Source organism: Lissotriton helveticus, chromosome 1_1 (assembly GCF_964261635.1).
Source record: "Lissotriton helveticus chromosome 1_1, aLisHel1.1, whole genome shotgun sequence".
NCBI lineage: Eukaryota > Metazoa > Chordata > Amphibia > Caudata > Salamandridae > Lissotriton > Lissotriton helveticus.
In genome coordinates, this window is record NC_136057.1 from 92948740 (window position 1) to 92974152 (window position 25413).

A 25413-nucleotide genomic window follows, 5' to 3' on the forward strand; every position below is an offset into this window, starting at 1 on the left:
TCCTAAACTCAGGATTCTAACCTGACCAAGTCCCGACCTAACAAATAGATATATAGTAAGTTAAGTCAATGTCCTAATTAGATATGTCTAAGCATAGGAGTCTCCTATTCTGTCTTTCATTTCGTATCTTGCCAAATCTGATTATATTTCTTTTCCTAATCTATGTCACTTGGAGGTACAACCTGGTTTGTTCCATACCGAATGAGAAAAGGATACATCAGATTTTCTATACATCAATTCATACATATTGGATGACTGAATCTGTGAATACGTGGCCAAGGGATTTCAATCTCGTCATATTCTCACTCCTTATGGGACAGCTCACATTTACAAAAGGTAATTAGATATAATGCATAGACTTGCTTGTGTGAGACGGGTTTTTGATATGATTAAACCTGTCCAGATGTTTTTCAAGGCTGAGAGCAACTCCTATTGCGGTTCTCTTAAGAACATTAGAGCTCAGACATATTTTCACCTCGGTTTGCTTTTTGAGCCCTGTATGACCTTTTGGCGGGGTTAACTTTGAAGGAGGAAGAGGGGGAGGGGTAGGGGGAGGGGGTTGCCCACTCCTCTCAGCCCCCACATACCATGTAGGACCGGTTCAGACATGAGAAATTTCTGCCTTTGGTCAATGACTTCCCAAATGTTATTATGAATATCTATCAAGTTTTGTTTTCCCTACCAATGTGCAATTACCTACTTTCGGTGATCATCTCCACAAACTGTTTATATTGTACATAGATTTATTTGTATAAAATAGTCCATCAATACATGAACATTGATCTGTTATTTCCCCTATAGGCATTCTCCCTTTGCCTAACCCAAAAAAAAAAAAAATATCTTTTTTAAATTCTGTATTTATATCCTCCGTTGTACATAGTTGTTGATATCCAAGACGGTAGCCTCTTTCTCACTATGTTCTCTGAGGATTGAGGTCATTTGTTTGTACAAGCTCCTAGGTCCGTGTTTTAACATGTGTTGTTTTTAAAAAAAACTGTTTTGTAAATTGTGTTGTTGTCAAATTGTTTATCACTTAACGTAGCCAGTATAGTAATCACTTGTTTGTATGTTTTTACCGACAGCCCTGAAGAAGTCCCAGCTTGGGACGAAACGCGTCGGCTGTACATTGTTGTTTTGAATACACTGAAAATAAAGATCATTTGAAGATTAACAACATCCTGTCATTGCAAAACGTTCTTATTCATGCTTATTAATAGCATTGTAATTTGCTCAATTACTTGTTGTGGTGCACCTTTGCAGTGGTTTAACAAGCAGCAACTATGGATTGTATATAATATTGAAAAAGCTTCCACATAAAGTCCTGGTGACACCACGACAATGTTGCTGCTCCTGAGTTCCGAAAAGAGAAGATAAATCCAGAGAGAAAATGACTCTTTAAAGGATTTCCCTTCCCCTACAACACTCGAAAAAAAAACTGACCTCCTACAAAACAGAGCCCGACAGAGACCCGTTTCGAGGCCTTCTAAAAAAAACTGCCGGTGCTCAGACCCGGCCCACTTAAAGCCCTGCACTTAATGATGACAACCCCTGCTTGCAAGGCTATGCTACGAATTGCAGTCTTCATGTGACAACCATGTTACACAGTTATTATTTCCCAACTATGCTTTTATTTGACAATACCTCAAGATCTTAGAGGAAATTAAAATTACTGTGATTTTTGGGCAAGCGGTGACGTAATTGACGTAATTGCACAGGAAGAGGTCCTCACAAAGTTCAATTGTTAATTATAAAAACATAGAGACAGTTTAGTCCTCAAGGTTAGTGACCAAACGTCATTTTCGTGATATAAAAGTATAGTTTGTGGCAGGCGGTTTTTTCTGCACAGTTTTCCACAGCAGCCCCTGCAAGCTGTCCACGTCTCTCCCACCCTTTCACCCTGTTCTTCGGCCCTTCATCCCACCCAAGCCCCAGGGCTCCTGCAGCCCTCCCCACCCCCTCCTCACCTCACAGTATGCAGTAACAGCACCTCTCTTCTCTGGTACAACTCACAGGAGAAAGAGGGCCCTGTGCCCGACGCCTGTGCTTAAATAACCCACCGTATCTCCCAGCCGAATTCCAAAGATGAAATTTATGACTTAGCAGACCCCCACACTTGGGATCTGCTGGTCCAGCTCCTTCCCTGCCTCCATTCCCTATCACTACCCCCCTCCCCTAGGGAAAGGGGGGGCTGAACCAAGGGGTATCTTAAAGCATAGTGGGGCCAGGTGCCACCGGCGCTGCTGAAGAGGCCTCTTTCCACCTCCTCCTTTGCATGCTCTGCCATCCTGGCTTCCAAGTGCCCTGTGGGAGTAGTGGGCATGTTCACGCATGCGCAAGGAGAGGGTACACAACCAGATGGAGGAGCGCGAATATACAGGCAGAACCTGCATGTATCGGCACCCCTCTGACGTAGGGGGTGTACAAAACGACGGGGGTGGAAATATAGTTAGAACACCGGAGCTCTTCTCTTCTTGTGAGTGTGAATAGTCTCCGGGTCATTGGTGGCAGAGTCAGCACCAGCAATGAGTTCTGCCAGGCCCAGCCTCCACTGACTCCAAAGCAGAGGTTTATTAATGTATCTTTGAATTAAATGTTTAAACATTTCACCCCAGACAAGAAAAAGAGCAAAAGAAACTAAAGAGCGTCAGTTCATTTATAAATGTAAATATGAAAGAGAAACTAAAGAGCGTCAGTTCATTTATAAATGTAAATATGAAAGAGAAACCAAAGAGCGTCAGTTCATTTATAAATGTAAATATGAAAGAGAAACTAAAGAGCGTCAGTTCATTTATAAATGTAAATATGAAAGAGAAACTAAAGAGCGTCAGTTCATTTATAAATGTAAATGTAAATATGAAAGAGAAACCAAAGACAGTCAGTTCATTTATAAATGTAAATATGAAAGAGAAACCAAAGAGAGTCAGTTCATTTATAAATGTAAATATGAGGAGTGACAGCCACAGTTTTAAGACGGGATCCAACTTTCCATCCACTTAATAAACCCGTCAGGTTCCCAAGTCAGCCTCAGTATTGAGGATCAGGTGTGGCACAGCGGCCAGAGCAGCTGACTCCGGCGCACAAGGCTCCGGGGACAGGTGTGGCGCAGCGGCCAGAGCAGCTGACTCCAGGGCACAGGGCTCTGGGGACAGGTGTGGCGCAGCGGCCAGAGCAGCAGACCCTGGGGCAGAGGCTCTGGGGACAGGTGTGGAGCAGCCGCCAGAGCAGCTGACTCCGGAGCACAGGGCTCACTGCTCGAGCCCCAGCATTGGCCGCAGCTCCGCATCATGTGACTCTGGGCAACAGCTCACTTCATCTCAACGACGGCCCCAGCGCCTGGATACCCTTACGCCTGGATACCCTTAGGGGTGATGAGTCGAGTAAAGGAGGAGTTTGCTGAATTCAATCACTTTTAGGTGCTTTTATTTAATCTTGAGGGAAACAGCTTCTGTATTTAATGTTACTGGTGTTTATTTTTCCTAGGCTGCTGTACGCTACAGGGAGAGGGTGCTGATGGCTTCTTCCACTATCTTCTAGGGATCAGAGAGTCTGCCTTTCTGTATTTAGACTAGGTGAAAGCTGTTCTTTGTTGATTCTGAATTTAGGTGCAAGAGTTTTCATGATGCTCCGCCTGGACGCAGGCATTTTCAAGTATCAGCCGTGCCAAGTGCCACGCATCAGGCGTTAGTGTAACACATTGTAGTGCATCTCACCGAATTCCTGCACTAAAGTACGTTTGTCACACTTTCTTAGGTCTCGCGCCTAGCGTTGCACTGCGCTGCTTTGTTCACGCAGTGCGAGACATTGTGGACATGAAAAACGGGGATTTAGCACCGACCTAGGAATCGCACGCGCTCGTGCGTGTACGATTCCTTTTGTGCTACCCCATTGGCCTTTGCGTGCGTCTTTTTACCAATAGGCCATGTGGTTTCCATTATTATGCCCTGACATGGGCGCGATAATTGAAAGCACGTCTCGCAGTGGCGCGCGCACACACCACTCGCGGGCTTCTTTGTTTTCCAAGCTGAAGTGAAAGCAAACGCTTTCCCTGCCGCTTGTTTCATGAGTCTCTGCTCTTTAATATGTACTTTAAACCAGGAGGCAGTGGGCTGACTGTGTGTAGGGAGGTATAGGTCCATTATTTAGAACGATAACATAATGTAGAAAATCTGGTATATGACAAAGCCAGGGAAGTCGGTTCCCCAGAGGCTGTTGACTCGGTCTAGGACCGGTAGGAAAGTACAAAAGGGGGTGGTTGAACTGGGGTGGCTGAGTGTGAACTAAAGAATGGTGATGGATTAAACCCAGATCAGTTGACTGGGGCTGAGTGTTTGATTTTTTCAAACGCTCCGTCCATCATCCCCTTTTGTATCGGTAGGAAAGTACAGCGCACGCTCCGTGAAACACACCTTCCTGACAGCGGCCATAAATCACTCACAAGTGCAGCGCCCCCTCTGGAGCCCTCCGCGGTGCGCCTGCGGAGACAGGTCTGACGCATGTCAGAAGACAGCCGTGTACACGCCAACCTCTGACCACCCTGTCAGCAGTATAAATGCGTGTAAAAAAAAAAGGACAGCTTTGTGGAGACATCTGATATAGCTTGTGGGGGCCATCACCGGAGAATGTGTGCCCCTGAGCGGCACGCACCTGTGGAGGGCTCTGAGCCCAGCACCCTCCCAAGCCCTGCGGTGATAGATGGCATGGTTTGTACAAATGGAGGCCCTGAACTCACAGGTTAAAGGTCACAAAGGTCAAAGGGAACAGGAGCCGACCTAATAACAATAAACCCCCTTGTTTGTTCCAGAAAAGAATATTATATTTGTCCAGCAGTACCCAGGGTACAGTACAGATCTTCGCAATGCCTGGGGGGATGGTTGTCCTATACAGACCGGGCTCACAGTTCTGGCCTGGGAATGTCGTCTAATTGCATTTAAAGTACAGGACAGTGGATGAAGTTATGTAGAACTTCTTAAAGGTGTCAGTAATATATCAGGCTTCAGAGCCTGTACAAGGCGATTTACATAATTTAATTTCCTATTTATATGTTTTATTTGAATGTTAGGATTTTCTTTGTCGAGAAGAAAAGAACAGAACCTGCCTGCCTTCTATGCTAACCCAGCAGTACGGGGGTTTAAGTGAGCCGGGTCTAAAAAAGTCTGGGCACCAACAGTTTCTTAAAAGGGGCCTTGAAACGGGTGTCTATCGGGCTCTGTTTTGAGCCCTGGCACAGGCGCCCTTTTTTTCCCGAAATGCAGTGACAGTAGTCTGCTGTCACTGGAGTACAGAAACAAGCATTTTTTTAACAGGCGTTTGTATATTGCTCAGTAATAACATCTGCAAACTGCATACATGGATACCAATTCACCAGCACACTCAATCTACCAGGTAATATTTTCTACAATGGTTTGTTTTCTGCAGTCACCAGCTTCAAAGCACAAACATCTCTTGCTTCTCCACTTTGTTCTTGAGGCATTTACGGTGGAAGGTGTCCTGTGTAGGCCCGTGACAGGAGGCTCGTAGCCCGTGCACGTGCCCGTGCTTGTGACTGCGTGGGTGCTCCTCTGACCACTGCACCGTGAGATGCGAGGGGGAAGCTTCTCCCCCAAAGGCGCAGCTACGCTCCATGTGCCCCCGTGCCCCTGCTTCAGCCCTGGCCCTGTGTTGTGTGGGGAAAAGGCTGCCTGTGGTGGGTCTAAAACTCTTACCAGTGACGCAGCGTCACTACTGCCCACATTGCCGTGTGGGTAAGTTTTCCCACTGGCTAATGTTAAAAAAAAGTTTATCAAAAGATGTGTGTACCAGAACAGAGCATACATCATCACTCAGTGTTCATATGCTACTTTGAATATCAAAGTCAGAATCAATATTATCTCCTCAACAAATAATTTATATTTTATTTATGTGTTATTGACGGGATGCATGGAGAAATGTGTGTAGGGCAGAAAACAAGACAGGAGGTGGGCAGAGTATGAAGTAGTATCTTTTTCTCAATTGTTGATTCCCATAGACCCCCCAGGACTTGTCCTCTTCCACTTGTTTATATTTTCTTCCTGCTCAGGGACCTATGTAAAAAATCAGAACAATTCTTCAGAGCTCCTCACACACATTCATGCGTTTCCCTTCATCATCACGGCAACCGCTTCATAGTCGCCCCTGTCATCTTTAACCATGGCAGGCCACGCGCCTCTCTCTCTTTTTCTTCAAGCGCCCACATAATACTGAAATGAGGGTAGCATTCAGACATGCTTGTCCGCAGAGTGGACGCTGTTCCTGACTGGTGAGCACTGGTGCACCCGGGGGCAGGCCGGGTGCTGGGGCAGGGGGCAAGGGCTGCTCCTGTGTCAGGCGCCGTCACTGCTGTGCTGAGGCTGTGTAGCTGGTGCCATCTCTTGCTCCACTAAGCCTGGTTATACTCGGCTTCAGAAGGACGCACTATCTCTGCCGGCCACGCTGCCCAGAAGGTCACTGCTTATCATGGTTTGACCTGGGCTTAACTTGCTTGGCAGCTGGGAGGTTATCCGTTTACAACTCACTGGAGTAGAAAACGTGTTGGCCTATGTGTACTATTGGTGATTCCGCCGAATTGATTTTGAGAAAAGGAGTGTTGGCTTTTACCACGGTCCATCAGATTAGAACATATTTGTTCCATCACTCATCAATTAACAGTATTTTACTGGCAAGTGTTTCATTACCAGATTGTCACTCGACTTTTGGGGTACCACTATCAGGAACACATAATTTCATTGGGAGCTTGAGAGACCGCAGTTACATGGTGGCGATCTTTAAAATTTCATTGTAGGTGTGACCAGGCTTGGTCCCTACACAGTCCTGATCTCTGTGACACGCACCTTTCTTATGCCTTGAAAAAGTATTTTTGATAAGACGAAACACGTGTCGGCAAAGTCGTGTGCTGGGAGCTTTTTATGAAGAAATTGATTTTGGAATAAAGACTATCTAACTGCAATATTACTACATGTGCTGGATTTTCTATTTTGGATTAATGTTGTTGAAAATGTCTTTATATTTGAGTTAAATGGGGTTATTCATACCCATGGGGGGTGCCGCTCGCATAGAGGTTTTCTGCCACATAGAAGTCGGACCAGTGCTACAGGAGTAGCCAACTTGTTCTTCAGCCTACCCAGTGACCAGCGTGAGGAGGAGTTTTCCACCGAGGCCGCAGCGGAGATGAGAGGCCCGGCACCGGGACTGCGAGGACCAGCAAGCAACACCAGCTGAGTCCTCTTCCCGTGAGAGCCGCGCCCCCTCCCAGTGCCTCGCCCCCTCGACCAGCGCTCTTTACCTCTCGCGGCCCCCGCTTCGCGGGAGCCGCTCGCATAGAGGTTTTCTGCCACATAGAAGTCGGACCAGTGCTACAGGAGTAGCCAACTTGTTCTTCAGCCTACCCAGTGACCAGCGTGAGGAGGAGTTTTCCACCGAGGCCGCAGCGGAGGTGAGAGGCGCGGCACCGGGACTGCGAGGACCAGCAAGCAACACCAGCTGAGTCCTCTTCCCGTGAGAGCCGCGCCCCCTCCCAGTGCCTCGCCCCCTCGACCAGCGCTCTTTACCTCTCGCGGCCCCCGCTTCGCGGGAGCCGCTCGCATAGAGGTTTTCTGCCACATAGAAGTCGGACAAGTGCTACAGGAGTAGCCAACTTGTTCTTCAGCCTACCCAGTGACCAGCGTGAGGAGGAGTTTTCCACCGAGGCCGCAGCGGAGGTGAGAGGCGCGGCACCGGGACTGCGAGGACCAGCAAGCAACACCAGCTGAGTCCTCCTCCCGTGAGAGCCGCGCCCCCTCCCAGTGCCACGCCCCCTCCAATCAAGGAAAAAGGAACATAGGTGAAACAGTACCGCGCAACGCGGGACGCGCGCGGGTCGCAGCCCGGGGTGAAGCCCGGGCCAAGGGCGGGCCCGTTGTTGCCCGTTAGTGGCCGGTAGAGACCGGACCGGGCTACCCACCTTTCGGCCCTGGTTTTGCAGCTAAAAGACCTAAAACCATGCCGCCGAAAACCAGGAGTAACACAAAGACCAAATCCAAGAATGCCCAAGAGGTAGCTCAAATAACGGGACCAATTGACTTATTCATCTCACGGACACACGAGGTAATCAATCAGAGTATTTCTCTCCTTGAAAAAAGAGTGTCGTTGGATCTCATGAATGCAAAACGATCATCTCTGGGCACCCTAGCAACCGCTACTTCCCCTATTCATCCAATTTCCTCAAACTGTTCTCTGCCCGTGACTGTGACTGCTCCTGATATTAACACAGTCCCGTCTATAGTAGACTTATCTGTAACGCAATTTGAGTCTGACCAATCATCAGTATCTGATGATCTAGAGGCAACCCCTGATTTAGCAGCCTGCCAAATTCATGAAGGATCTCAGGCCAGCATAGACATGTATCTCCGAGGAGAAAGAGAAGGAGCCATTCCAAAACTAGGCAGTATAAATCCCACCGGCAACGTAGGAGGTACGGCTCCCTCCCTAGGTTATGCCATGGGGCCGTCAAAACATACAACACAATCTCTGCAATCAACCACTTCATGTCCTCCAGAAACCAATTTTCCGCATTGTACAATCCTCAACGAGGCAATTGACAACCCCTGTAAAACATGTAAAGTTACCTCACAAGTACTAACTGCAACAAAAGACCTTTTGGTCCATCACTTGAAACCTATTCAACTAAGTATCAGGAACCTTGAAGCCCAAATGGCAATTCTGTCGGCAACACTCCTTGATACCAACATACATCCAGTGAAAAACGGGCCGCGAAACGTCCCTCAGTCCTCCAAAATTCCTATCCAATCACACTCAGCCAAAGCAATAAAACAACCAACCCCAATCATAGTACCCCCAAGAAACCCAAAACAAAACGTTCTGATCCAAAATCCACAAAATGTAACCCCCCGAGCACAGAAGGGTAAATTCACCGAGGTGCAGAACCAACAAACACTCAGCATAGGTCCGGCTACCCCAGTCATTTCAGGGCCGGCAACAGGCAAACCAAACAAAACTCAACACTCAAAAAACTCTGCACCTCACCTCCCTAAACCAGTGGTCTCTCAGTCATCTCCCAAAAAGTCTACCAAAAAAGCACCAGGACCTAGACGCCCAGCCCATTTGCCTCCAGAAGCCACTCCATACACACTAGTCCTTACCGGCGTACCAGAACTAACGGACGACACACCGGAAACCGCATGGTCACTTAAAAGCAAAGTCATGCAATGGCTAAGCATCAACAGGCCACTAGAATCCCACCATTCGGGAGGGATCTCCACAGTCCGTAGGGTAGTGTGGGTAGGTAAAACAGCAAAATCGACCCGTGGGGACTGTATTATAGTAACATGCAGAGACCCCACCACTGTGGATTATATCTGTGCATGGCCCTCGCTGGAGAAAAAGGGGGGAATAGATGCCCGACATCTCTCCTTCTTCTATCCCCCAGCGAGACAACATCATTACGCCCCATCCTGGAATTGGCACCAGCCCCAAACTGATCAGTGGAAACAGATGGACTACACCTACGACCACAGAAGCGGAAACGCTTCGAGAGACTGGCCGAGGCAATACAGGCAAGATAGACCCTTCCACTCTTATGAAGGCTGGCAGGGCTTCCCAACACAAAATCGTTTCGACTGCCTTGAGATGGTCGATTGACCATCCTGGGCTGAACCAAAGAATAAAAGCCTCAATACTACAGTCCAACTAGTAAATCAAAGCCAGAGGCGAGTGCCACCGCAGCCCATTCCTCATACCCATATAAACCATAACGCCACCCATACCATACCTCCGGAACCCCTTGGAATCAACCCCGACTCACACTATCATCAAACCAAAATTCCCAAATACTCTATTAACATCCCACAGGCCCAGATAAACCATCTGACAGATACCCCGGCTGTGAGCACCACGGTAGAAACATCTCCCCCTTATGCCTCCCGCCACTCCACAAACCTGAGCCTTTCCATCGCCTACTGGAACGTCGCAGGTCTGTCCGCAAAAATAACACTGGAGTCATGGCTTGACACAGCCAGGAAACACCAGATACTCTGCCTACAAGAAACTTGGTGTACAACCCCGTTACATCTTGCGGGCTATAAAACTGTTTTCACCTCAGCAGTGCAGGGAAACATGGGCAGACCCAAGGGGGGACTAACGACCTATGTTGCAAACACTCTTCCATTCAGAGTGAAGCTACTAAAGGACTCTCCAACTTTCCAAATCAAGCAGATAACAGCATCCAAAGGTATCAATTATGTTTTTATTAATTATTACAATAACTCTTGTACCTCGGATTGTTGGACCACTCTAGTAGAGATCGCTACATTCCTATCCTCACTACAAAGCAATAACAACTTAACTACAACCTACTCAATCTGGGGTGGTGATTTTAACCTCTCTCTGTGCCCAAACCACACAAAGGGAATCTGTGGATTGCAAAATGAACTTGGCAACCCCATACCCCATTTCGCGCACTCGATATGTGGAAACAAACTGAACGACATCATATTTTCCTTAGATCTGGACTATGTAAATGAATTGGTCGACCCGCAGCAGGACTTCCTACCAACTTTCCATGGAAGAGGCTATTCTACAACTATAGACTACATAATAGCCTCCCACACACTTAAAGGGCAACTAGGGAATTTCGAAATTGGGTCTAATCCAACAAGTGATCACTACCCACTTAGTACAAGTATTACCATGAAATCAGTAAATGGCCACCCTGCAAAGCCAAGTTCTCTCAACCAGCAAACACTGTCCATGAGCAGACTGAACGGTTATTCAGTGAAATGGGCCAAGATCGACCCAGATGAGACGATGCAGAGGGTCCTTGAAAAAACTGAACACTGGCTATCCGATTGCTTGTCCTTGGAGACATCTCCACACAAAGTTGTTAGTAGTTTCCAAAGCATTCAGGAAACAACAAGGGATGAACTATTTGTCAAGTCAAAAAGGAACAAAAAGCCCCCCACCACGAGCTGGTTCGACACCGCCTGTCGGAAGGCACTTTCTTCCCTTAAAGAAGCCCTACATAGACCCTCAAGAGATTCCCAGGAAATCTCCAATCTAAGAAAAGTATATAACTTCGCTAGGAAAGACCGCAAAAAGCAAATTAAACGAGACCTTTGGTCGCAACTACACGACTCTGCCCGAAGAAAAGACAGCACCGCTTTCTGGCAAGTCATAAGATCTCCTTTCCTGGCCAACAGTTCAGAAATTGACCATCTTGACGTGGCAGTCACCGAAGAAGACTGGGTCTCCCATTTCTCGAAAATCTTTGGACCATCTCCCGATTCTGCAGAAGATAACCGTCCAGTAACAAACGACAATCAGCAAGGTGGAAACAACATCTACCCGATAAAGACCCATTTCCAGCTCAGCGAAGTTATGAAAGCAATCAGGGCTTCCAAACCTGGCAAGGCTCCTGGCCCTGACGGTGTTCCAATGGACCTGTTTCTTCACAACACAGACTTCTGGTCGCAATTAATCACCCGGGTCATGTCAGCTGTAATGTCGGTCGGCCTTTTCCACTCATGGTCAACATCTATCCTTCTACCAATTTTCAAAAAAGGCGACCGTAACGACCCTGTCTGCTACAGACCAATCTCCCTCTTGGACTCCATGGGTAAGATCGCGGGCCGAGTACTCCTGGACCGTCTACAATCTTGGGCCCGGGAGAACAACATCATAACCGACCTGCAATATGGTTTCCAGAGGGGGCTGGGGACTGTGGAACAGGCTCTTAACCTCGTCCTCCTGGCTGGGAAATACGTTCACGCTAAAGGAGGCAACATCTTCCTTGTCTATGTCGACCTAAGTGCGGCATTTGACTGCGTTCAACATGCAAAACTCTGGCAAATACTAAGTGACCTCGGAGTGGACCCTCCAATAATAACTTTCCTACGAGAACTCTACTCTAACGCTGTAGGACGAGTTAGATATGGCATCAGCGGCGAGCTGTCCCATCCGTTTCAAATAACAAAGGGAGTAAGACAGGGATGTGTACTGGCTCCCTTCCTGTTCAATCTTTATACAAACGGGCTTGAACAGGCTATGCTGAAAGGGAGCCAGGACTTACCCCAGATAAATCACCGTCCGATACCCACATTGCTGTACGCTGATGACTCTGTCATTCTAGCACGGACGTTGAACCAACTCCAGATACAAATTAATAAATACGCAACATTCATGGATTCACTTGGCCTCAAAATAAACATTAAGAAAACGTTTACAATGCACATTGGTCCCAGGGTCAAAAACCCCAAAACGATAACGGTTGACAAAATAAAACTGGAAAAAACCTCAGTTTACCCATACTTGGGAATCTTAGTGGATGAAGCAATGAACTGGCGAAAGGCAATCGACGCCAGAAATCTCCACTTCCGTCGTGCAACATCGGCACTGACCTCCTTTTCGAGGAAACTGGGGAAACCAGCGCCACCCGAACTCCTGTCCATATATTATGCTAAATGCCATAGTGTGGCCACCTATGGAGCAGGAGTCTGGGGCTATGGTCGCACAGAACAGCTACAGGTAACTGAAAATGCCTTTATAAAATACATATTAGCCCTTCCCCAAAGTTCCCCGATACTAGCTTCCCACCGTGAGCTTGGCATGGAATATATCACCGACACCATCCGCTGCCAGCCAATTTCATTTTTTCATCGAATATGGACCAACCCCTGATGTCACCTAACTCGTTCCCTGATTACAGACTGTCTAGCCTTGACGAACTGGCGGAAAATTCCCTGGCTATCCTATATATGGAACTTTTTCAAAGACCTGGACCGTCAGTCCTACCTCGATGAGCCTGCCTCTGCAGAAGATATTTCCAGGAAACAGTTAAAATCAATGTGCATGGGTCACTTGAGGGAACTACGGAATCAGGCAGAGATCTCAAAACCATCAAATGAAAAAATCTGCGCCCTTCAATCTGGCAAAGGCATACAACCCTATCTGACGTATTTTTTAACAAACCATGAAAAGTTTTTACTAACAAGATTACGCTTTAACACCTTTTTTCGTTTGGCCTCATTTCCGGTAACCTACGACTGGTCCTGCAAACTGATGAACTGTCCCTGTGATGGAATCTCCCCACAGTCCACGATCCACGTCGTTCTATTTTGCAGATACTATAAACACCCACGACAAAAGTGGATCATCCCACTCCTTCGATCCAGTGGCCACAGACAATTTTACTCTGCGTTTCTCTATTTGCAATCTTTGAACACGCCACATGAAGCCAAACTTATAGTAACTTACCTCAAAGCAGTCTTAACAATACGTCGTAATGCTCCAAGCTTAACTAGAATCATACAGAACTGAAATTTTAATTTGTACTAAAAATCGTTTACACTCTGAAATATTTTTAAACCCATTCATCTGTTGATAATCTTTTCGTATGTACTTTTTATGATTATATGAACTGATAATCGAATAAAAGTTGATGAAACTGAAACATACCCATGGATGTGATCTACATGTTTATGACTAGAAAGTAACAAGTGGTGTGCTGTCAAAGCCCTATTTTCTTTTCTTGCTTTGATGCACATTTTGTGTGCGGATAACACCGCTGGGTAGTAGGTGTTTTCAGGGCGAATCTAGCACCCATACCTAATCTTTTGTGTATGATACTTATACTTTTGTGTAGGATACTTATACTTCACACCTATATTACATTATTACCACAGACTGGTCGGACGAATGTGCGGACATTTCCCTGTTAGGGAACACTACTACCTACCTTTTGTTGTGAAATATTTTATTTATGTGTTATTGACGGAATGCATGGAGGAATGTGTGTAGGGCAGAAAACAAGACAAGAGGTGGGCAGAGTATGAAGTAGTATCTTTTTCTCAATTGTTGACTCCCAAGGATCCACCCAGGACTTGTCCTCTTCCGCTTGTTTATATTTTCTTTGTGCACAGGAACAATTCTTCAGAGCTCTTCACACACATTCATGCGTTTCCCTTCATCATCACGGCAACAGCTTCATAGTCGCCCCTTTCATCTTTAACCATGGTAGGTCACGTGCCTCTCTCTTTTTCTGCAAGCGCCCACATAATACTGAAATGAGGGTGGTATCCAGACATGTTTGTCCACAGAGTGGACGCTGTTCCTGACTGGTGAGCACTGGTGCACCTGGGGGGCAGGCCGGGTGCTGGGGCAGGGGCAAGGGCTGCTCCTGTGCCATCTCTTTCTCCACTAAGCCAGGCATCGGCTGCCCTCCACGACCACTCAGAGGCCACTGCTGGTGAGCATACCTCAGGAGTGGCACCAGTCTCATCTGCCCAGGCCACATCTGGATTGTGAATGGGGTCTGGGCCTGCGCTGCTGTTGGGACTCTGTCGATAATCTACTGGGGAACCTGCGGGGGAGGAGGAGGTGAAAAGCGTGTGGGTGGGGAGTGTTTCTTAGCTGTCTTCGTGGTTTTAAGCCAAGCTGTGTGTCATTTTAGACATATTTCAGTGTTGTTTTCTCATACCTGGGCAGCATACACGCTCCTACGCTTGAGTCCATAATGTTACACCGCGCCTGTCTCTTCATAGCTACAGCTCCATCCTGCTTCTCTGCAGTGAACACTAATGCTTTGCCAGATGGGGCCACTTTGCAGTTAGCCTGAGGCGCCCAGTGCTTGCCCTCCTCATGTACACAGCTCCCCTCTCCACAGCCCTGATCTGCACCGGCAGCCCTGGCCCGGTGTTCACCCTCTTCCTGCCCCCCTGCCCAGTCTTCTTGCTTCAGCTGTCTGTCCACTCTGCTTAGCTGACTGTTGTACCTTTCCGGCATCTCACTCCCAGACACATTCTGCCTAGCTGACTCTGGTGTCCCTACATCCAGTGTCCCCCGGACATAGTCTGCCCACCCTCCTTCTATCTATTACTACCTCTCCTGCAGGTACATTGTGCCTCAACCTTGTGTCCCCCAGTGTCAAACTGGCACTTTAATATATCTACCTATATGACATCTGTCCATTCAAATCATATTCCGTTCTGCTCAGTCGATTCCTGTTCCGCTCTGATTACAAACTCCATGCTAAGACACTGCCCTTTCTGTCCCCGGTGCCCGTCCCTCTCTACCAGCCCAATCTTCCCACCCTTCTGCTAATCCCGGGTCAGCCACATATCCCCAGTCATGTCACATTTCTAAACTAAGCCAATTCACAGCCCTGTGCATTTGTCTCTTTCAACACGCATTTGGATCCGTCCTCAAAAATACTACAAAGATTTTCTGTAATTGTTTCTTTCCAATATTGTCTATTTTGTATGTGCTGGTCTATCCATTTTTGGATACACTACTACCAATTTCCTCATGCTACGCATTTGGATTTGTTCTACCACACTACCTCCACATGTCCTGCCCGTCCCTCATTGCTCAGCCTAGGTACTGCCCATCTGCCTCTGCTCACACTGTCTGTCCTTCAAAAATAATCTGGTCGGCTCTAACTCCCAGGCCACGGATTCCCCCAAATCAGATGCCGCCTAGCTTTGTCAGGACACCTCATGCCTGGCATGCCAACTCCTGTTCCTTTCTTCCCAGACATCCTGTGTTCTTCTCTAACCAGCCTCTTCATGTCAGTTCTCTGCAAACCTCTTCATGTCACTTCTATCCATTTCCTGTCACACCCTCTGTCACTCTCTTCTCAAACCACTTCCTGTCACACTCTTGTAAGCCACTTCATGTTCCTCTTTGCCCAGCCACATCTTTGTACCAGTTCCGTTCTGTTCTTTCTGTCCGGGCCGTCCCTCTAGCCCCTCTCTGTCCATTAACTTCTCACTTTTCTATTTCCAGCCACCTTAATGCACTCTGCGTACTCACCTTCCGCCCCTTCTGTTAATCCTCGTCTTGGTCCTGTCTTTTGGTTCTCTCCTTCTCTTGCCCCTTCCTTCTCTAGCCTCTTTACTGCGTGTGCCCAGATGGCCTTTCCTAGACTCCTTTAAGATTCTTGGCCATACAGGGGCTGCTGCGTTATTTTAGGTTGTTCCATGGCACTGCGCTTACTTTAACCTGCAGCACTGCCAATGGCCGTTACTCTCACGATGCTGCATATCTAGCCAGCCCCTGGGTAATGCTCCCTCCCTCTGTTACCAGAGTGCTGCAGCTGCGGGTGCTTCTATGTTAGGCTGTCGAGGATAACTTCACTCAATGATACACAGTTCCAAACCAACACAATTACACAACACATACCTCCAATCCACACCACAGAATTCCACATCATGCCACAAACTTCAACAGCACACCACATAATTAAACTCCTCATCATGCCACTCCACAACACATAATAACCATCCACATAAGTACACTCTGCGCAGGCTGCAAACAGTGCAGAACTGCGCAGCCCGCTTACTGCTGGAAATCCCTCGCAGACAATCAGTGAGGGCCGGACTGGTCAGCCTCCACTGGCTACCGGTCCGACATAGAATTCTTTTTAAGGCAATGTGTATTGCCCATCAAGCCTTCTGGGACAATGGTCCAATTATCACCCGCGACCTAGTCACTCACTACACGCCCAACAGAAGTCTTCGTTCCAGCCAGACCTTTCTAGCAGTGGCTCCTAGAATAAAAAGATCCAGATCCGGCGGCAGGACCTTTGCCCACAACGCCTCCAGAATTTGGAATGCCCTTCCACTGCACCTCAGAGCCAATTCCAATCTCACCACGTTTCGCAAACAGCTTAAAACCTTCCTTTTTAACTCACCTTTTTAAGATCTACCCTCTTCCCCATCTGTTTCCCGAGTAGGTTTGTGTTATTGCAAGCGCTTGGACGCCTCAGGGCAGCAATTCGCGCTCTACAAATCCACATCAAATCAAATCAAAATCACATAAGTGCACTTCATGACACACACTCACACTCCACATAACTCCAGTACACTCAATATTACATAATTGCTTTCCACATACTTCTACTGTGCACCATGCCACACAATTCCACGACTAATAATTCTAACCCAACCCACCTAATTTCACACCACATACATCCCCTCCAAACCAAAACACATGGGAAAAAGACATTGTCATTTAAAACGCCAATAGCTCTAACTCTTATAAATGTGAGACCTATTGCATTGCAAATGCTTGTTAGTATTTCTTGAGGCGTTTTGCTTTCACTGAGGCTTGAGTTCAGCCAGCCTGTATTTGTTTAATCTCATTGCAGTCTTGGCTGCACCAAGAGAGGTGACTGGGTTGTCATGGAAACGTCTTCTGGGCCCAGCTTATTACAATATATGGGCATTGTTTCTCGCGCTCACGTCCAGAAACAATCGTCAAAGTGTCTCTGACCATGAGCACATGCTCTGTTCCCACCTCCAGTCGAGGGATGGACCGGCCTATAGGACAGTGTGACTGTGCCAGGACAGGTCCCACAGGTCAGTATGAGAGCCTTTGTGTTTGCAACTTGTGGGTCTGTTTCATGGACTGGTGGGACCTTTATTTACTGTAGATTTTCCTGATATTATCACAAGGACTGTAATTTGTATAGCAACCAAAACCCTGATTACCAGCACATTACCTGTATCCATTGGGGTGTTTCAGCATCCGGTGCGTGCCTTAATGATTGTGCACCCCTCCAATTTGAAGACTGTGAAGACGACCTACATTGGTCAAATCCAGAGGCTAACATTTCAGCCAACCATGGCCTGGACACAGCTGGTGCTCCAGATTAAATCCCCCACCCTAAACCACTCCCTGAGGGTTTGTAAATGTCAAACTAAATCAGACACACCAGGGAAACACACTTCTAATCAACCAGGACACTCTTCTATCATAGACTACATCCTGATATCTGTCAGCATTTGGCACCAGGTGGTGGGCGTTGCTGTTCTGACCCGACACAACAGCGGCCACAATGCTCTAATCTTGAAGTTGGAACTGCCATTTAACGAGGAAGTGTCTGGTCTAAACATACTGAAAGATGACAGATTAACCTAGACCAACAATAGAAGAAGAGTCGGGTGGTCAACCATACAGCAATCCCGTGATAGGATGCCTTCCCTATAGGACTTAGTGATTCTGTATCTTGTGGCCGAGGAACAGTCCATTTCCAGTGACGGTACATTCATCTCCTTCACTCGAGTTGCAGAGACCCATGAGGTGTTGATTTCCACTCTGGCTGATATATTTTTTCCCCCGTCATACCCAAGTGCATGTAAAATGACCAAACACCCCTGGTTTAAGGACAGTTGTCGGATGGCCAAGTGAGCATTGATAGAGGCAATCAAAACAAGAGATAGACCCCTAATCAGAGAAAAGAGGGCGCTGTACAGAGCTAGCATCACCAAAGCAGAACAAGCATTGGCATAGCCAATAGGTCTCGCCTTTGGGACTTTATAAGTGTTTAGTAATCCAGCACAATATCCTTGGTGCAACAACATCAACTGTTGCATGGCTAAACACTTATAAGGTCCCAAAGGTGAGACCTATTGGCTATGCCAATGCTTGTTGATAATAAGGATTCATAAAAGGGGGTGGTGATGGACAGAGTATCTGAATTAAGCAGAACACTCCTACCCAGTCAAAAGATCAGGGCTTGATCCATCACCGTTTTTTAGCTCACTGCACCATCCCAGTTCAGAACCTGGCTACATGCAAATTAGTCTGACCCTGGCCCAGTGCATCATGGGAACAGGGCAGACCAAACTACCAAGCCAATTCTTTACTGGAAAGGAAACAAGCTTCCGGGGACCGGTTTCTGGCATTACAGCCGTCTTCGGCCGGCTTGCTTGAATCCTGATGGTGCAGTGAGCAAGGGACTCACATCTGAGTATACCCTTCCACACTTGTGGTGGCCAAAACGATTCATAAAAGGGGGTGGTGATGGACAGAGTATCTGAATTAAGCAGAACACTCCCACCCAGTCAAAAGATCAGGGCTTGATCCACCCCCTTTTCTGAATCGTTTTGGCCACTATAGGAGTGGCAGGGTATGCTCAGACATGAGTCCCTTGCTCACTGCACCATCAGGATTTAAGCAAGCCGGGCCGAAGACGGCTGTAATGCCAGAAACCGGTCCCCGGAAGCTTGTTTCCTTTCCAGTAAAGAATTGGCTTGGTAGTTTGGTCTGCCCTGTTCCCATGATGCACTGGGCCAGGGTCAGACTAATTTGCATGAGTTGGTGGGATACCCTGACTAGGCAGACCCCCCTTTGGAACAATGGGTGCCTGCCCGAGCTGGCGGCCTTGCAGGGCTTCCGGGGATGGGATGATATTGGTATTTCAACTCTGGGGGATGTTATGAGGGGCACGACACTCAAGTCTTTCCGGGACCTACAGAGTGAATTTCTTATACCCCAGTCACAATTCTACTGATACCTCAAGTTTTGCCATGCTCTGTCCCCTAGTCTGGAAGGTTTGGAATCTCTCCCTGAATTCAGCCCACTGGAGACGAGAGACTTTATGGGGGATCTGGAAACCAAAAAGATCTCCTGGATCTATCAATCTCTTGTTACGCATTGCTCCACCACACTTCAGAAGCTGCGGGGGGACTGGGAGAAACATTCAAGGACCTAGGATCTATCCTGATGATGATCCCGGAGGGACTGTTGATAGTGGGAGGGGACCTGAACGCAGTGGTAGATGGCACACACGACAGACACCCGCCTAGAAGACTTCCCCCATCTAACAGCTGGTTGCCTAACTTTTTGGGGGCGCTGGGGCTACAGGATGCATGGCACTCACTTCACCCAAGCACCACCCAGTACACTTTTCATTCAGGTGCCCACAACTCACAATCCAGATTGGACTACTTGTTGGCCCCCCCTGACCAGATACAATATGTCCAAGAGGTCAAACACATGGCGAGAGGCATATTGTACCATTCCCCGTTGTGGATGCAACTAGTGGTGGGCCAACAGAGAGTGGGTATAGTGGCACCTATCAACTCCTGGCAGCTCCGTAACCCAGTGGTTCATAAAGCGGTCCATGCCTCCATCAAACACTACTTCCTAGAGAATGAGAGATCGGTAAGTTCACACCAGACACTGTGGGAGGCGTTTAAGACTGTGGTCAGGGGTCAGGCCCTCTCCCAAATAGCCGGGGTGAGGAAGGAAAGGGTCAAGGAGGTGGAAGCACTAGAGACGGAAATCTGCAGACTAGAGGAAGAACAGGCGGATAGACTTAACCCAGACACCTTACACACCTTTCAATTAAAACAGGATAGCTACAGGGCCCTGGTAACTAATAAGGCCAAAGAGCTGGGGAGAGACACGTTGGGCAGAAACTACGATCAAGGAGACAAAGCCGGGAAACTGCTTGCTTGGCTCGATAAACAAAAACTGGCAAATAGACTGATTCCAGAGCTAATAGATAAAGACGAACACATAATTACAGACCCCCCAAGACATAGAAAACACATTTGCCCTACACTTCTAGGAGATATATGCTTCCCACAACCCATACTCAACGCCGGACTCTATTGCCCTTCTACGAGATGTAACACTTCCTAAACTCTTGGAGTCAGAGCTTGAGTATCTGGAGGGGGCACTCACACCAGATGAGGTAGTGTTAGCAATCAGAGGTTTCAACTCAGGGAAAGCGTCGGAGCCCAACGGGCTACCGATTGAACTCTATAAACTTGGGACAGATATTGTCGTCCCCCCACCTCTGCAATATGTTAAAGGAGAGAAGGGAAATAGGGGAACTGCCAAGGGACCAAAGACTAGCCACTCTGGTGATGTTCCACAAAGAAGGTAAAAGCCGGACAGATTGTTCCTCCTATAGACCGATCTCCCTATTGAACGCCAAACCAAAGATCCTAGCAAAACTCCTTGCTAATAGGTTAATTAAGATCATCAATAACCTCGTACATCCAGATCAATCGGGCTTCATGCCTCAGCGCAACACGGCGCTGAATTTGCGCAGGGTACCCGGAGCAATGGGGAGGGTGACTACAATCCAAGAAGGGGCGGTCCAAATCATCAGGTGGGTACGACTTCTTTACACGAAACCACTAGCCCAGGTAGTGGTAAACAATAAAAAATCTGACGTGTTTGAACTAGGCAGAGGCACGAGGCAGGGTTGCCCGCTCTCCCCCCTCCTGTTTGCCTTAGCCCTGGAGCCCCTGGCGTCCTGGATACGGGGGGATCCGATGATCCGCGGATTCAGATGGGCAGAATCCTGGGAGGACCGCATCTCACTCTATGCGGAGGACATACTGCTGTTCCTAACTTCCCCGAAGGTCTTGCTCACGGCAGTACTTGACATCTTTGCCACCTTTGGCAGATACTCAGGGTACACCATAAACTGGCTCAAGTCAGTTCTATATGTCCTCAAGAGACCCCTCACAGGCTTACCCAGGGGCTGCCCGATACAAATCAGCACTCAAGGCTTCTGAGCGCTGGTTGCAACTCCCACTCTCACTGCAAGGTAGAGCCTCCCTGTTCAAAATGATGTCCCTGCCCCGATTCCTATATGTCCTACAAAATTCGCTAGATTTGGTTCCCACCAGCTATTTTAAGGAGATCGAAACCTTACAACGCCGTCTACTATGGAATGGGAAACCGCGCAACTATAACCGGGCGCTTTATTCAAAGACCGGAGGGGCACCTTCTAACCGGGCCGACTAAACAATCAGTACAGGTGTGGAGAGAAGCCTCCAGGAGCATGGGATGGGACAATAAAGTAACCCTTGCAACGCCACTGTGGGACTTCCAAAGACTGGGGAACCTATGGTCCACTAAAGGCTTTGACAAATGGGACCTCATAGGCATCTCGAAAGTAGGCGACCTATGAGTGAAAGGGGAGGTCAAGTCATTTTCCACGTTACAACGAGAGTATGAGCTTGCCGCCACAGAACATTTTAGGTACATGCAAGTCCGCCATGCCCTGTACTCCTGTCTTCAGAGGGGAGATGCCCCTCCTGACGCGACACCCCTCGAAGATAGGCTCCTTGATGGATACTTACCGACAAAGGCAATCTCTCTCACATACAAAAAGCTTGCGAATCACACAGGATACCCCTTAGTGAAATTGCAAGAGAAATGGGAAGGGCACAGCATGATTCTAGATGATGAGGACTGGGTGGCGGCAGTGTCTTCGCCACGAGAGGTAGCCATCGCAGCAAAGTTGAGGCTAGTACAACTTAAAATATTGCACCGCATCTATATCACGGGACCTGGGCTGGTGCTCATGGGTAGGGCAGCTGATGGTAAATGCAGAAGAGGTTGTGGAGGTGAAGGTACGTTCCTTCATATACTATGGGGCTGCCCGTACGTCCAGAGGTACTGGAAGTCAATACATGGGAGTCTGAGAGAAGTGTTATATCAGACACTCCCCCTGGAGGCCAAGAGATGTCTCCTGAAAGTGTGGGAACCGACACACCTGATCATCAATCGTGTCACCTGGGTTACATTGGGGCTTATGATCTCTAAATGTAGCATAGCCCAGAAGTTGGGGGCAGCGCGGACACCAGCTGTGATTGGAAAAAAGATATGGACTGGTGCATGTTTCGTGAGAAATATGTCTATGTGGCCAGGGGATGTCCCAGGAAGTGGTCCAGAATCTGGGAGGGCTGCAATGAATATAGGGGGAATCTCTGTACCCCGCCGCTGGTGCCAACTCAAGATGAACCATTGTAGATATGACATGTATCACCAATAACTACATTGGGTATTGTAAACGTCAGAAAACCTTGATTCAGATAAGCAAAGCCATTGTACTATGTATACTGCCTAGTGATTGATTCCTATGGTTAATAAAAAGAATAAAAAAATAATTAAAAAAACTGCACTACGTATGTGTTGTTATGTACCGTGCTTATTTATTGGGGTGCGGGATAACTTGCAATAATAATATAGGACCCTGGGGCATTGAGTTTAGGCCCTGGTGGATGCTTGTATGTATTATCATTTTTATGCACTTGCGTTTTTATGGTCTAATGACCGCAATAAAGTGTTTGAATGGAATTGAATATCAAGTTTCTACTAATTCACTGAATGTTTCACCAACGTTCTGTTTTTCTTGCCTGAAAATATATTGCTCATAATAAAAAATTTGGCATTGGATTGAATTTTATATTGAGCCCCTCTTTGATTTGATGGTAAGAAGCCTCTTTAGTTTGTAGAATTTTCTTTATCAGTTGCTTCACTCCTTCACCTGCAAGGTTCTTGAGGTATTTGATTATCTTTTTGTTATCTGCTTCTTCCCGTGCATTAATGAAATCATCAAACGTTTCAATGCAGGCAGTCCACAATGCGCCAATATTTTGTTTCTTGGCTGTATGAAATGGAAGCGGTGGTTTTAGGAATGCATATGCTGTTCAGTGTAACCTGGGACTGCCGGATAAACTAATAATTAACATTGAGGTTGGAGGTAGATGGATATGGAACCAAGATGATGAAAATCACACAAGTACCAGTCAAAATGACAATGTATGGTTGTGGTTACTAAACAATTTAAATGGACACACACAAGAAAAGACTGCCAAGCTTCCTTTTTTTTTTTTTTTGTTCAAAATATTTATTTTCACAGTAGTACAGTGAACACAGCTTGGCGCCTACAACCATTGGGGCCGGCAGCATTTTAAAGCGTCTTCAAACTCGTCGTACACAGCCGTTTTGCTGACATCCCTGAGGCTCAGCGGCGGTTCAGCCCTCCTAACATTTGAGGATCTACATAACATGCAATTTAATAGTTTCTCTGAGTCACTTCCACTGTAACTAACTTATCATCTCAACAACCCCATAGTAACCTCCCTTACCCTGTCCTCCTGATATTTCAAATTTCCTAGTGATGCTACCTGCCCACCTATCAATCTCCATACGTGCACTGTAAACTTCTTGTATATGTCCGTGTATAGTCCTCTGCCCTCGCAGTTAACTGGGTCAGTTTAGCCATTCCCCCCACGATCACCCTGTCCACCCCCAATTTGTGTACTTTGTTTTTAAATAGCGTTCTGTAGGTCTGCACCCCTGGATTGCAACCACCTTGCAAACGGCTCCCATATATCTACCGGTCTAGATCTTACTGGTGTTAGTTCCCAATAATTCGTCAGCTGATCTCTGCAGTACATAACTGCATGTAGCCATCCCGCTATCGTGGGGAGCCGGTGCTTCTTCCAGTGCATAGCCACCTGCATTTTGCCAGCAACAGCAACACCGCAAGCTTTTTGGTGTTTCTGCTACAAAGCCCAACAATGCAATCAATGGGGTGAGGTGTAATTGTGTCTCAGTTATCTCTCCAATGTGCCTGCCAACCTCCTCCCAATAATTCGCAATCGGCACGCACATCCAGGCTAGATGGAGGAACGTAGCCTCCTGCACCCCACATCTCCAGCATCTCGTGGCAGCCTGTAAACCCATTCAGTGTAGCTGTATCGGTGTTCTGTATATCCGGTTTAAAAACTTGAAGTGTATAAGTCGCTACCTGTAATTTGGTGATAAATGTTCTAGCTGCCAGCAACAAAATTGCCACTGTTTTTCGGTTATAGTGGTCTCCGTGTCAGCCTACCACTGCCCTTTAGATGTACTCGTAGTGATAGGGGACGAATTCTGGGTGGTACTATATATACGGGTTATCAATTTGTGAGGAGATGCATTTGATAGTACGTCTTCTAGTGCTGTCAGAGTGGGGAGCGCCTGCAGAAAGCTTTCATATCTGGCTCTACTTGCCGCCCTTAGTTGATAATATAACAGCATGTCTGATGCCGATGGTGTCTGTTGTTTGCACACCTGTTGTAGCTCAAGAAATACATTGTCTGGATATAGGCCCCCCGCTTCGTCAAGTCATGTGCCTTTGCTCTTAGTGTGGTGGCTCGGTCAGTTAGTGGCGCCAATAGTGGGTTGCTTCCCAGCGGCATTGATGGTGCGTACAGTTCGCTATAACCTGCTCTTTTAGCTATGTTTCTCCAGGCCCATCTCGTGTTCATTTCATCATGAGGCCTCTTGTATGGCTGGTATACCGCCGTGCCGTAGGCGCAACTCTGTCAAGTTCTATCGCTACATGTGGTTGGTATGGGGTAGGACGTTGCCAAAAATGGAGGTATTGTGCCTGTGTTCTATATGCATAAAGCTCAAATTCCGAGGCCGCCAGACCCCCCTGAGCAAATGGCAATGTCAACAAGTTCCATGATACCCTAAGCTGTCTACCCGCCCAGATTAGCTCGATGTTATTGGTATGCAGCCTTTTAAAAAAGTGTACATTTAGCGGCATCGGTATGTTTACAAAGAGGTATAGGAGTTTGGGGAGTATTATCATTTTCATTATAGCTATGCGGCCCGTTAATGACAGTAGGAGCCCCTTCCAACACCGGACTCTTTTTTCGATCCAGTCCATCACCTTCCCATAGTTAGCCAACCATATCTCCTGTATGGACCTACTTATCCATATGCCGAGATACCTTGTAGTGCCTTCCGCCCATTGAATGGGTAATTCCGTCTCACAGGGGGTAGTGCCGTCAGTGAGTGGTAACATTACCAACTTCTCCC

The 25413-nt window shown here is 47.4% G+C and overlaps 1 protein-coding gene across 1 annotated transcript in view; it reads right to left on the minus strand.

Moving 5' to 3' along the window:
* Positions 1–22967: 22967 nt before the first annotated feature.
* Positions 22968–25413, minus strand: part of LOC144758924 (uncharacterized) — a 41444-nt gene continuing 38998 nt past the window's right edge. The window contains exon 4 of the mRNA XM_078646457.1: positions 22968–23203. Within this exon, the coding sequence (XP_078502583.1) occupies positions 22968–23203 (236 nt within the window). The remainder of the gene's footprint in view (positions 23204–25413) is intronic.